General features: G+C 34.3%; 1 protein-coding gene across 1 annotated transcript in view; it reads right to left on the minus strand.

Annotated features, from left to right (window-relative positions):
- The window catches only part of mgl (low-density lipoprotein receptor-related protein megalin), an 890,817-nt gene that overhangs the window by 33,299 nt on the left and 842,459 nt on the right, over nucleotides 1-15,059 (minus strand). The window contains exon 77 of the mRNA XM_090412774.1: nucleotides 4,922-5,012. Within this exon, the coding sequence (XP_090268900.1) occupies nucleotides 4,922-5,012 (91 nt within the window). The remainder of the gene's footprint in view (nucleotides 1-4,921; nucleotides 5,013-15,059) is intronic.

Below are 15,059 nucleotides of genomic sequence, written 5' to 3' on the forward strand. Positions count from 1 at the left end.
TCAACTAGTTTTCCATTCATCCTATTAGATAATCATCAATACTTATCTAGTGCATTTTAATCAGTAGCTCTTATGTGGAATGCTATCACAGGCTTCACTAAATCCAAATAAATAATATCATAGCCATAACCTTGGTCTATTTCTCTCATGATCTCTTCATATAAAATAAGCAGATAAGTAAATAAAACCATCTCTGGCATGCTTGTGATTCCTGTCAAAAATATTGTGGATTACTTTATCTATAACACAAAGAAAACTTACTGGTCTATAATTCCCCACTTTATATGATAGCCTGCTCTTATGAAATGGAATAACTCTTGCAAACTTCCAATTAGAAGGAACTATTCCCAGTGGCTCATTGAAGATGACTAAAAGTGGATTAAATAACCTAACATACATCAATTTACTACAAAGGGGGAGACAGAATCCTTACCTTCAACCTTATCAAATGGCAAATGATTTAAGGTAACAAATGTTTCCTCCTCCTGTATTATAATAATTCGGTGAATCTGTCCTTCAACTCATATTTTCTCTTCTAATCAACTATTATCATACATATATTTGAAAAATATTTATTAAATTCTTCTGCAAGATGGATCATTCAAAATTGTTCCAGACAAATTGGTTATGCTTAATTAATTTCTGTTAATCTTACCTATTTTTACATATTTATAAAAGTTTTTTGGATTCATCTTAACATTTTGAACTAGTTATTGCTTATAACTATCATCTTTAATAATTGATTTATTAGATCAATACTCTTTTCATAATTTTTCCTATAAATTATTATCATTATCATTATAGCAATTTCTAAGGAGTCAACAGACTCATCATGAGAGGCTCCACTCAACTAGCAACATATCTACCATATGGAATTTTAAATTTATTTACATTTCCTGGATTCACAGTGTACTCCAGCAATGTACCCACCAACAACTCTGCACTCATCTGTCCAAGCTAAAAATTCCTGTAGAAGAATTAACATTAGCAATACTCCTGATCATTCTACATCAACATCATCAACAAACATTTGAAAATTCCCAGTCAATGCACATGAAATATCATTAACAAACAAGTTAAACAGTAGTGGCCCAAGAACAGAACCTTAAGGCATGTCACTGGTCACCTTCCTTTTCTGAGACAGTGCTCCATCATACACAATTTACTGGTATCATTCAAAAAGCCAATCTTCAATCAGTCTAACCAATCTGTTATCCAATCCCATCTTCTGCAGCTTAAACACTGATCTGTCATAGTAATCTATCAAATGCCTTTGCAAAGTCCAAGAAAATCACTGTATACGAATCCTTCTTATCCAACACATTCATCACTTTATCATTAAATGTAAGCAGATTGCTAAAACAAGACCTTCCCTTCACAAGCACATGCATGCTGACCATCATAGTGAATCTTATGTCCATCAAACCCAATCCTGTATTCTATTCCTAAGCAATTTTTCCAACACTTTGATTGCAAATGCAGATATACAGACCAATCTATAATTGGAAACTTCTGTCCTCGAACCATGCTGTGGAGAGGTACTATTTTGATTTCTTTTTACTCCTTAGGAATCTTCCCTTCTGTAAGAGTTGTATTAAATAACCAAGTCAAGGGCATATTTAACTCATTTCCACATTCCTTAAGTATACATGGTGATATGTCATCCATTCCCACAGCCTTATTAGCATCTAATCCAAACAACACCCACAAGATGAGTCTTTGACTCTATGGGGTCTTAGGATAATAATAATAATAAGAAGAAGAATCTTGCTACACTTCTGATTCTTTTACCTTTAATTCTTCTGATACTTGCTTCTCTTCTACATGCTGCACAGCATCATTTACACCAGTATGATATACACTGATGAAGAGTTCATTAAATAATTCCACTATCATTTGTGATGGTTACTCTTCTACCTCTTGTAGTATTATTATTGTAATTATTTTTTCTCTTGTTTGCCACATAGCAGACAAATTCTTCTGAATTATCTTTGATCTGACTGGCTAATCTCCTCTCATATTCTTCTTTTTTTTTTTGTTTTTAACCATGCTTGTAACTTTTCTGGCCTTCAGTTTATATTCTTAATGCATCTGTTTGCTACATATTTGTTCATCATGCCTTAAGTAGTTATCCCATAGAAACTCAACAAGGTCACTCTCCTTATTACCACACACTATCTCTTTCTTCTATTCTATATTCCTGTAATTAAAGTTTCCCATTAGGATTGCCTTCCTTTTATTTGCCCCACTAATTTGTTTAAACATTTTACAATCAGCGTTCTCTCTACATTCCTTGGCCTATAACAACATCCTATTAGATGTACTATTCTATGATCTCAACTTCACACCAAATCATCTGACCATCTCTGTTTCCCTGATCCTGACTCTTATTTTCATTCATATGCTTATCATCCTAACCTTTTTTGCATTGCATCACTCTGCCCTGCCATAATCACTTTCTCGCCTTTGTATCCATCTTCTTCCTGTCGACATCACTTGCCTTAGTATGTGAAGTCATTAGCTTCTATATACGAGTTGCCCAGTCCTGAAATTACTTCAGGCACACACTTTGTTTGCTTACACTTGGATAAAGGATTAAACCAAGAATATAATTTCTGGCATCTTTAATTTATATTATAATGAAGTGGAGAAACTTCCAACTTAGCTATGCTAATTTCATATAAACTCTGTGCAAACAACTTAGCAAACAACAATCACTCTTAGCAAACAACAATCACTCCAAATGCCCAATACGAAACCCATTCAAATGCAATCCTTCAATACTGAATGACAATTCAGCCATCTTGTCATTCAGTATTATTGCTCTTCTTCACGCTGTACTATTATCATCTCTGGGCAACAAATTAATCACTTTCCTAATGACACTATTATTCTTCACCTCCTACAAACAAATCCCTTTTCACATTCTTTATCTCACTATCCAAGTCATTTGTGCCAACCACCACCACTAATTCTGATGCCTATTCTTTTCTTCTAGGCAAAGCATTTGATATTCATTTTATTGTTTAATATTTTTGCTTTGGTGAATATATCATGGAATAAGAAAATTGCTGACATTAGTGAAACCTGGCTTTCAGAATAAGTTGTATTAACTGGAATCAAGTGTAATGGACATAGTATTTTTAGGAAGCAGAAATAGGAAAGGAGGGGAGGGGGACACTATTAATGATATCAGATGATTTGAGTCCAGTTAGGATAGAAACACATGAAAGCAGTAACAATAATAATGTTGTATGTTGCAGTGCATTTGAGGCTATCTGGTGTGAAGTAACACTCACCATATATTTCATCTTAACATGATGAAATATACGGTGAGGTTTTGCTACAGACCCGGTGGTTCAGTTCCTGGGGATGATGAAATACATTGGTAAATTACCCTAATGGGTAGTAAATAAGTAATCATTACAGGTAACTTATATTATCTGAACACTGATTGGGTAATAAAGAAAACTCATGTTGTGAGACATCTTTCTCAAGCAGTATGTGAAAGAAGGGACTTAAGATCAAAGAATGTTAGATTTGATCACAGTGTCAGAAAGGGATCTCAGTTAAGGATGTTGGTGACAGTGATCATGCTGTACTGACCTGGAAGCAGAAAAGTATATGAATGATGGATATTCCAATTAGGAAAAGTAACATGCTAAACTATAAAGCTAGAAATTATGGCAGACTCAGGAGAATACCAATGTTCGGTCCCATGGTATAAGTTGCTGCATGAGAACAATATCAACAGTGCATGGAAAGCTCAAAAAATATGCTTAAATGATGACTATTTTGCCATGAATTGGTGACAGTAATCATGATGTACTAACTGTGGAAGTAGAAAAGTATATAGATGTTCCAATTAGGAAAAAATAACATGCTAAACTACAAAGCCAGAGTTGGATAAATAAATGGAAGTATTTTTTCAATGAAAAATAATCTCTTCCTTTTATACAGGAAAAGACATAAATCAGAAAGATTTCTAAAATCTGCTGCAGCATTACAAGATTCACGAAATTTGAACAAATTCAGCTTCCTCACTTTACCTAAAACATGGGAGACCATTATTTTGAGACCTTCAGTGAGTTTCCATCACTGAACCCACACATGACCGGTCCAGCTAGACTGTAGGTTCCTGCCTTTACTGTGTCTTTAGCTAAATAAATTTAGTTAGTAATTATTATCTCTAAATGTGTGTTTTCCCTTCAACATGTGGTTGTAAACTATAATACTAAGAATGGTGTTATAGATTGGCTATCTGGAAAAAAAGAGCTACCCTGCTCTTTTTCAAACTAATTCAGTTACTTCTAATAAGCAAGGTGATGTTTTCACACTATATGATGAAATTCATATACCACTTAAAACATTCACAAACACCAATTTCATGCCCACAGTGGGATATGCTGCTATCCACTTGGCCATCAAGATCAGTGAGCCATAGTGTCAATGGCCAATGTTACAAACTTTTAATGCTTATATTCACAAACAGTAGCTATGATTTTACTAATGTTTCTCAGAGTATAGGTATTTTTAAAACTGTTTTTTGTGACTTTATTATTGCTATTATTAGCACACATATTTTTCCCTACATATTTTAAACCACACACACACACACACACACACACACACACACACACACACACACACACACACACACACACACACACACACACACACACACATAAAGTTTTGCTGCACTACTTTCAACAGTCCATTTTTTGATGGTTCCAACTTCTAAGAGTTTAATTACTTTATTATAATAATTGAATATTAATTATTATTAAATTACTAATACTGATACATCAAGAAAGGTAGCAATGACAGTCAGTGCATGGCAAAACATGTATCATGAATTGTTCTAACCAGAACGAACACATTAATAAAATGATTGTCAAATTATCAAATATAGTTTGCTTACTTTTGTTTGTGCCTTATAAATATAAATAGAGCAAGGGCTGTGACTAGAAGTAATAGTAAAACTAGGACTGGAACCACAATAGCAGCTATGCCTAAAATGCAGAAATATCAAATGAAATATCAAAATAGCATTTTAAGTAGAATCAACTAAAACACAACATCAATATACATTATTAAAATTACATTCCACATTATCAATATACTTCATAAAAAGCATCTAGTATTCAAAATTTATATAATGCATCAAAACATTAAAATACAAAACATAACATACTATCTATTTACAGTCTGCAGACTGTAAATAGATAGTAGTCCGCAGATATATAAATCATTGTAAATCTTGTATGACGATATACATCAGGTAACATTTATTATATTTTATCACATATTGTAATACCACACTGATCACCAAACCTGATCACTGTATTATCTGATAGTAGCATCAGAAACCTGGGGGAGACCTGACTCCTACTAGGTGCTTCCCTTGGGTGGCAGATGAGGAAACCCCAACGGGTTGCTCCGAATAAAGAATAAGGAGTCATGGACCAAAGGATGCAGCAGAGGAGTGGCAAGCCGGCTGCATTATTCTGCCATTCAACCCTATGAATCAGGAGTCTCCACTGTGTTCAAGAGAATATTACTGCATCCGAGGAAACCAACGCGACTGATCCTAGATCACAGGGAGCAGCCGAAAAGTTTAGTATGTGGTCAGCCAATAGAGTTTTGCATCTCTTAACCTTAAATACAAGGACACTGTTAAAACCTGAGAAAATAAATTTGATGGAAAAAGAACTTGCTAGGATTACATGGGACATTGTAGGCTTGGCTGAAACCCATTGGATAGAAGAAGGAGTTATAAACCTAAATTCAGGAAAGCTATTCTACTCGGGCAGAGAGGACAATATACATAGAGAAGGAGTCGCCATTTTAGTGAACAATAGGCTACAAAATGCAGTCATGGCCATAGAACCACATGGCTCAAGAATGATCACTATCAGATTAAAAGGTAAAGAAAAAAATGTTCACTTTACAGGTGAATTCAAATCTACGTCCCTGACCAGTCACATGAAGATGAAAAAATCACCTTCTATGATAATCTAATAGACAAGACCAATAAGAAAGATATATTAATAGTGATGGGTGATTTTAATGCCAAAATTGGGAAGTTTACCCCAGGCATGGAGAATGTGATGGGCAGGTTCGGAGTTGATAACAGAAATGAAAGAGGAGAAAGAATATTAGAATTTTGTAAAGCAAACAATCTATTTATCTGTAATACCCTTTTTTTTCCATAGACCTTCCCACAAATATACATGGACTTCACCAGATGGTACAATAAAGAACTGTATTGATTACATTCTAATCAAATGCAACTGGAAATCATCAGTGCAGAATGTGAGAACTTTAAAAACTCCAGACTTCGACACTGACCAGGAACTGCTTGCAGCAACACTAAAATTCAAGTATCGTAAATCACAAGCTCCTATCAACAAAGTGGACCTGTCAAAACTGAAAGAGAAATCTATGCAAGATAACTATCAGACGCTAATAAGAAATGAGTTTAGAAAATTTTCCTATGACAATATAGGAAATACATGGAATGAAGGTAAAAAAATTGTTACAAGTACTGCAAGAAACATACTTGGTACAACATCAAGACCAAATCATGAATGGATAACCCCTGAAATTCTAAATACTTTAGAAGAAAAAAGAACAGCAAAGCATATATTAAATATAAAAAATACAGAAGAAAATAAACAACATTATAAGAATCTTAAAAACAAAATTGATAAAATGTGCACATCTGCCAAAAATAACTGTTTGGAGGAAAAAGCAAAACTGTGCGAAGAAAACAAGCTAATAAAAGAATTGATAATAAAACAGTATACAAAATTATCAAAGAATTAACTAAGATCTATAAAGATAAACCATTAACAATGAAAGATAAAAACAATCTAGAAACTGGGTCAATACAAAATATTAAAATAATTTGGAAGGACTACTATCAAACATTATTTCAAAAAGAACAGGAGGAGGAAAGTATAACAAAAAAGATGATATATGAAAAGGCACCACCCATAACTCCAGCAGAAATTATAAATGGAATAAACCAAATGAAACTTTCAAAAGCTACGGGTAAAGATGAAATATCTATAGAACTATGGAAATATGGTGGCAAGGAAGCTATTAATTTCTTAATGAATTTATTTAATCAAATTCTTTACACTGGAGTAATCCCAACTGACTGGAAAACAGGAATTATTATACCAATTCACAAAAAAGGAGACAAAAGAATATGTGAAAATTATAGACCCATAACACTCTTAAGTCATAGTTATAAACTATTCAATCGAATTATACAAAAGAGAACACAGGTGCTTACAGAAAAAATCATAGAGGAAAACCAAGAAGGATTCAGGCCACATATATTCACCACAGACCATATCTTCACCATTAATAATATAGCAGAAAAATATTGGGAATACAACCTTCCCATATCTGTTGTTTTATAGATTTTAAGCAAGCCTTTGATTCAGTTAATAGAAACAAATTGATCACTATCCTAAAAACATAAAAATGGATTCGGATATTTTAACATTTATTACAAATTATTATGGACACACCAAAGCTTTTGTTAAAATAAACAACATTAAAACCGAGGATTTCAGCATCGAGAAAGGTGTAATGTAGGGATGCCCTCTCTCACCTCAACTCTTTATCATCTTCCTAGAAGAAGTCTGTAAAACCATAGCTGATGAACCAGGTGTAAAAATCAATGGTACCAACATTAATCACATAAAATACACAGATGATATCATTATTTTAGCAGATTCTAAACCACAGCTAGAAAAAACTATTAATATTTTAAATGACTCTTGTAAAACTTATGGTATGAAAATAAATCATCATAAAACAAAAATAATGAAGACAGGTAGAGAAGAAAAATATTTCTATAAATCTCAAAAATCATCTGCTGGAACAAGTTAATAAATATGTTTATCTTGGCAATCTTATATCTAGTAACCTCAACAATATGGAAACAGTAAAACACAGGCTAAACCTAGGTTGGACCAATATGAATAAACTAAACAAAATATGGAAAAATAAAAAAATCCCAACGAGTCTAAAATTAAAATTATATAAAACAATTATTACCCCAATGGCCACTTATGCTTCAGAAGCTTGGAGATTAACTCAACAGCCAATCAAGAAACTACAAGCATTTGAAATGAAATGCTTCAGAAAAATTAATAACACCCACTGGATGGAACACAAGACTAATGATCAAGTCAGAGCAGATTTAAACTTCCCAGATAATATAATAGACACAATAATTAAACATCAACTGAGATCGTTTGGTCATATTCAGAGAATGGCCCCTCATAGATTCCCATATTTAGCTCTGAATGGATATATAGGAAGAAAAAAACCTAGAGGCAGACCAAGAAGTACTTGGATAAAGTTGCTGAAAGAACATTCCTATCTACCCAGCTATAAAGTCATGAGTGAGATGGCTAAAGATCACGATAAGTGGAGAACCTTTCTTCTTAGTGGACTCAACCCATTATCAAGTGGATGAGATGAGATGAGCATTAGAATACATTAACCCAAACTATATATCTATCAAGAACTGATAAATGGAAGGTACTTTTTAAACAGTTTTCAGATGCTCTGTGAAATGGGCATACATATCTATATTAGAGGGTGTGAGGACTAGATTTTTTGCTTGGAAAGTTGTGAATGAGTGTGCTAGATTTCTCCTGTTAAGTTAGCTTGGAGAATTGCAATCTAGCTTGCATTTCTCTAAGCTAGATTCCTCCTGTTAAGTTAGCATGGAGAATTGCATATGGTCACCTTCCAGTTAATACCATCAAATGGAGGTACTTTAACATCAGATATCCAATCTGTGATATCTGTTACTGATTGGAAACAGTAGAAAATGCATTCTGCAGCTTCTCTCTTGCCCCGTGTATTTGGAACAGATTGTATAATGTGTGTTGGGCACAGTGGCACACCCAGAGGGGGAAGACCCCCAAAGAAAAGGAAAAAACACTAGAAAAATTTCCAAAAATCTTTTCCTAATTAAAATTCATTTTTTTAATTTATTTGTGTCGTGTCTTCTATTTCTATCCTACTTATGAATTAGCGATCACTGCAAATGCTCAGTCATAGGTTGTATACTATGCGTACTGTGTATTTGCAAATCGTCTACTCACCCCCCCCCCCAAGGTTAAATCTGTGAGCAGCACTCGCCCCCCCCTCCAAGATTAAATCCTGAGTGCGCCACTGGTTGGGCATTCCATTACTTACAACAGAACAAATTATTATTATTTATTTTTAGCACTTTCAGAAATGGGAAAAGAATTTTGATTTTTGTAATTAATGAATTAAAATACCATTTACAGAAGGTTAGAAAAAAACTTGGATTTAAAAACCTGTATTACGACATCCAAATGCTTTATTATATTGTACTGTGGACATTTTATTGTTCAGTCAAATGATTTTTATATTTAGAAAGAAGCATTCTAGATATCAAATTTTTGGCTAGGTGGTAAAGACCACCCACATTATGTAATATTCACCAGGGAGAGATAAAATTCTGTCTATTTTTGAAATGAGATGTTTTTTAAATGGTTCCATCCTCTTAATTCAATATGGTCTTATGGTCAATTGCAGGGATGACTGGAAAGCAATCCCAGACAGAGAAGACCAACTCAAGGTGCTTAACTCAGATAAGGCTAACCATCTGGGTGTCAGTCATCAGTCATCCTTGCACTTTAGTTTCAATTGGTCTTTTGGTTGTTGTTGTCTTATCCTTTGAAGATGTGTGCATGTGCTCCTTGAACTGCTTTTGCTATGTTGGTGATTTTGTTTGTGTAGAGCTGTTGTTCAGGTTTAGGGTCTATTGTTTGCAAAGCTGCTGTAATTGCTGGACAGGTAAAAATGTGAGTGGTGTCAGTTCAGTATTAGGGCAGTTGTTGCAGTTTCTATATGTTCTCATATCATCTGTATTGATTTTCATTCCTTTATAATGTCCTGTTCATAGTCTTGCTATCGTGGAGGAGGTCTTTCTGTCAGCATTGATTTCGGGAATTTGATGTTGTATCACTGATTTCAGTGGAATTAGTCTAGCTTTTGCTAGTGTGTTAGCATCAGCAAAAGTTATGTCAGTTTCTTGGTTGAGTTCTCTGGCCTCTTTTGCTAATTTATCAACTGCTTCATTGTAATCAATACCTACATGAGCAGGATCCATTGTAAAATACAACTTTTTCCTAAACAATTTAGTTGATTTAAGAGTTGATGGTTTCTTGTGTGAGCTTGGTATTGTCATTTTCGATTGCCTCCATAGCTGATCTTGAGTCGCTGTAAATTATAATTCTCTCTGATTGTTGAGATGATGATAATTTTAAGCAGGCTTCGAGTGCTTTATTCATTGCATAAAGTTCGCTGGTAAAATTGGAAGCAATTCTCCCAGATCCAACTTTTATTGAAAGTTTTTCACCTTTTGGGAGTAGGAGAACACCAGCACCTTCATTAGTCATATTGGTGTCTGATGATCCATCGGTATAACAAATAACCTGTTTGGAGGATGAAAGAAGGTTGATAGTATTTAGGCCTTTTTTCTTGAGCATTTCTTTTGATTCTTTTTTTGTACAGAGTCTGGTAAGGTTTAGATTTATGGAGGTATTTGGAAAGAGGTTCTTTGTTTATGTCAGCGCTTCCCAAACTGTGGCCTGCGGCCCCCTTGGGGCCGTTAGTTTTGTTGAGGGGGAGCCGTGAAATAATGAAAACAAATTTAAAACGTTTTAAGACTAAGTGCGTGCATGTCAAATGTGTATGTAAGATGCTAAAAATGTAATATTTGCATTTGATTTTTGCAATATTTGCTGTGTATGTTTTGTATTGAATATAAATACAAAAAATATCCTTGTTTCTAATATCCTTGTTTTTAATATGATATTGCCATTGATGCCATCTGTTCACGACTATAATCTTTCTCAGGACTCTCATATCTGCGATCTCTAGTCTTTGGTCAAGTGTTTTACTTCTGACCTAGCTCTCAGATCCATAAGTTAAAACTGGTTTGAACACTGTCTTGTATACAGCTAATTTAGTGTTCCAACTAATTTCTCTCTTATTCCATATAAATTTATTCAGTTGACTTCCTACCATACCAGATTTGTTGATTCTGTTGTCTATTTCCATATTTAATTTACCATCTTCACTAAAAATCTTGCCTAAGTAGCTGAAATGTTTTACTTGTTCTATAGATTCTCCATTCACAATGTAGCTGACATTTTCAATGCTTCTGCCTATTTTCATTATCTTTGACTTGTTATTGCTGACCTTCATACCATATCTATCACAAGAGTTATTCAATTTAGTCAGGGAATCTTGCAGACTTGTAGCAGATTTATTTAGAAGTATAACATCATCCACATAAAGCAAGGAGCTGACATTAACATATCCAATTTTGATATCAGGTTTAATACCACTTTCCTTCATAATGTAATCCATATAGATAATGAATAACAGAGGTGATAATGTACATCATTGTCTGACACTAGATTTAACATTAAACCATCTCCCTGTACTTCCTTCAATTCTAACTGCTGACTTACAACTCAAATAAAGACTAAGTATTGCTTGATATAATGATCCACTGACACCACACAACTGTAGCATTTTGAATAGCTTCTCTTGGCACCTTGTCATATGCTTTTTCCAGATCTACAAAACTTAAATACAGAGCTTTGTTATATTCCCATGACTTTTCAACTATTTGTCGTCAAGTGAATATCTGATCCTGACAGCCACTATTTGGCCTGAATCCAGCTTGTTCCTCACCAAGCTTCTCTTCCACAATCCTTTTCAACCGTTTCTCAAGTATAGTGGCATAAAACTTACCAGGAACACTCAGTACAGAAATACCTCTGTAATTCTCACAATCAGTTTTATTTCTTTTATATATGGGTATTATGAGAGCTCTACTCCAATCATCTGGATTTCGTCCTTCTGTCCAGGCCCTCTGAATTATGCAGTGTAGCCACTGTAAAACGTTTATACCTCCATACTTGAACATTTCTGGTCTAATATCATCTACTCCAGCTACCTTTCCACATTTCAGACTTTTAATGGCTTTTTCTACTTCAAGCATGGATATGTGTTCCTGATTGCATGCCTAGTCAGTGTTTTTTTATCACTGTGCTCTCATCACTGCTAGTTTCATTTAGCAATTTTTCGAAGTAAATACTTCAACGATATCTTTTTCTCCAGTTTTCACATCACCTTTATCATTTCTAACTCCTTTTACAGCACTCTTTCCTCCATTTCTGAACTTCTTCAACAACCTCCAGAATATCTTGCCACCTTCTTGATATTTATTTTCTATGTTCTTACCAAAGTCTTCCGATGACTTTTGTTTAGCTAGTTTTACACAGTGTTTAGCTTTCTTACATTTGTCTCTGTATTCTCTAAGAGCACAAGCTGACTTATTTGCCAGGAATTTTTGATATGCTTTCTTCTTTTCATTCACTGCATCTTTAACTTCCTGTGTCCACCAGGAAATTCTGATTTTTCTATCCTTGTAGACAACCTCACCACATGCCGCTCAGGTCAATCAATGTTTTCTTCAGAGCTTGCCACGAAATCTCCAAGGTTTGATTCCTGTTCTCAAACTCTTTCATTTTTTCTTGAATAATGTTTATATATTTTAGTTTACAGTTCACATCTGAGAGCTGCTCAACTTTTATTTGTTTTAAAACTTTCTTACATGTTCTTCTTTTCAATATGAAATTCAATTTTATCCTGCTTAAGACTAAATGGTGATCACTTCAAATTTCAAATCCTCTGTACACTCTAGTGTCCTGCACCAGAGAGAAAACACCACTATCAACAATAATATAGTCAATGAGACTTTTCTTATTCCTTGCCTCTTCTCTCCATGTGAATTTGTGCACATTTTTATGTTGGAACATGGTATTAGTAATAACCAGTCCATGTTCTGAGCAGAAATCCAACAAGTATTTGCCATTATTATTAGCTTTGCTCTTTTCTCCAAATTTTCCCAAAATATTTTTGTATGTCTGACAATCATTTCCTACTCTGCTATTTAGATCTCCAACAAGAACCAACTTTTCATTTTTCATTGTGTTAGTTGCTTTTTATAAAGCCTTAAAACATTCCTACTTCTACCTTAGGAGAACCTTCTGTGGGACATAGGCACAAATAAGTCTCATTGTCCATTTCCCCATTCTGATATTTGCCTGCCATTCAAGAAGATTAGCCTCATATTTTGTGTTGAATACTATGGCTACACCTTCTTTTCCTTGATTGTCATTGCCTGAATATAACATTTTGTATTTATTGCTCAGAAAGAGCTCACCAATTTTGGTATTTTTTTGTTTCAGTCACCCCTATTATATCGATCTGGTACTTATCTAATTCCTCAGCTAGCTCCATTTCTTTGCCATTCAGGCTTCTTATGTTGATAGTACCGATCTTCAATTCTGATGATATTGAGTTGGGGTGTGTTTTAGGATTTGTTCTAGTAGCTGACTTTTCGCTGTTTGCTCTGGTTCCCTGGCGAAAACAACGGGGGCCTTGTTTAACTGGGCGATGCCCCAGCCGGCATGAAATTCTATCATGTCGTACCATCATTTAATATTGTGGTTTAAGCAATAAGAATACAATTTGTTTGGCTAAATCCCAAATTGCCAGCCCATCCTCGTTCGTTCAGTATCCAGGTAGATACCTAATAGGGTGCACCACGAGAAGGTGAGGATTGGACACTAGTGAGTTCCAAATCTGTAAAGAGGTCTTCCAATTGTTGACCTTTATGGTCTAAATTGGGGGAGCCCTACATTGGGCTTTTTTGCTTTTAAGTCACCAAGTATGATGGTTGTATCAGTTGGAGCTTCACTTAGTTTTCAATGATGTCTATATCAATATTTGTATTATCAGGGTGGTAGACGTTTGTGATTGAAATAGAATGGTTTGGCAGGTGTATTTCAACAGCTTGAGCTTCCGTTGAACTGTTATTATTTAAATATTGATTTAGAGTGATTTCTTTGAATTTGATTTCTGGGGTCTTTCAAATGGATAACAAGCACACCACCTGATCTTCTCTCTCTATCCTTCCTAAGAACTGTGTATCCTTTGATGCTGAAGTTCATATTTTTGTTTAGTTTTGTTTCTTGTAGACAAGCAATATGGATATTGTTTTTGTAAAGTATGTATTTAAGTTCATCCATTTTTCTCTGAGTACCATTGATGTTGAGTTGCAAAATGTTAATATGAGTTCTTGTAGTATATTTATCATCAGGAGCCCAGACTGCAGCCTAAGACGTGTCGGCTGCCCCAGATGCAGTAGCATTGGTTGATTTCTTTCTGTGACTCTTCATTGGAAAATTGGATGCCGTTGCCACATTAGTCACCTTGAAATGGACCATAAGAAATTTGGTCAAAAGCTTCAAGGGTCCAGGGGAAGCCACAAGAAAGTGTGGTCAGACTAGGATTCTAGGCAGTGGTGAGCTATGGAAATTTTAACAAAGGGTTTGCATCGTCAAGCAAAAAAAAAAAAAAAAAAAAGCCGTATTTCACACAAAAACTTTTATTAGTACAGCTTGTGTACAAATGCCAATCAACCTGTAAAGGCTATCATTTTTTAAACAAATATTTCATGATCTAAACATATTTGCACACAATCATCTGTGTTAATTTATCTTACATAAGAAAAACATTTTTTAACTATCAAAATATAATAAGAATAAAATCTTTTATAATCGCACATATGCAATAGTTCACATTTTTTATAAACAAAATAAATTTGTTTTGTTTGCAATAGAAGTTTTTATGACAAACAATCTATAAATAATAAATTAAATATTATCTAAACATAATAATATTGCAATATGTTATACTGCATTTTCTTTGGTTTTTATACTTCAAGTGATGATCAACGGTTTTACCATACGATTGGCTACGAGAAGGGAGAAGGGTAAAGATAGCGCATGCACTTATTTTATTTTCAAACTTGGGCGCATTCGTTATAGAGGAGTTGAAACAATAATTCCAAATAATCTATACACTGCCGAATAGACTAATTTTTGTTAGGCTACCGTATGAGTTTATCGCTT

The sequence above is a fragment of the Typopeltis vanoorti genome, chromosome 23 (genome assembly GCF_054136105.1).
Source record: "Typopeltis vanoorti isolate ZY-2024b chromosome 23, IOZ_Tvanoo_1.0, whole genome shotgun sequence".
NCBI lineage: Eukaryota > Metazoa > Arthropoda > Arachnida > Uropygi > Thelyphonidae > Typopeltis > Typopeltis vanoorti.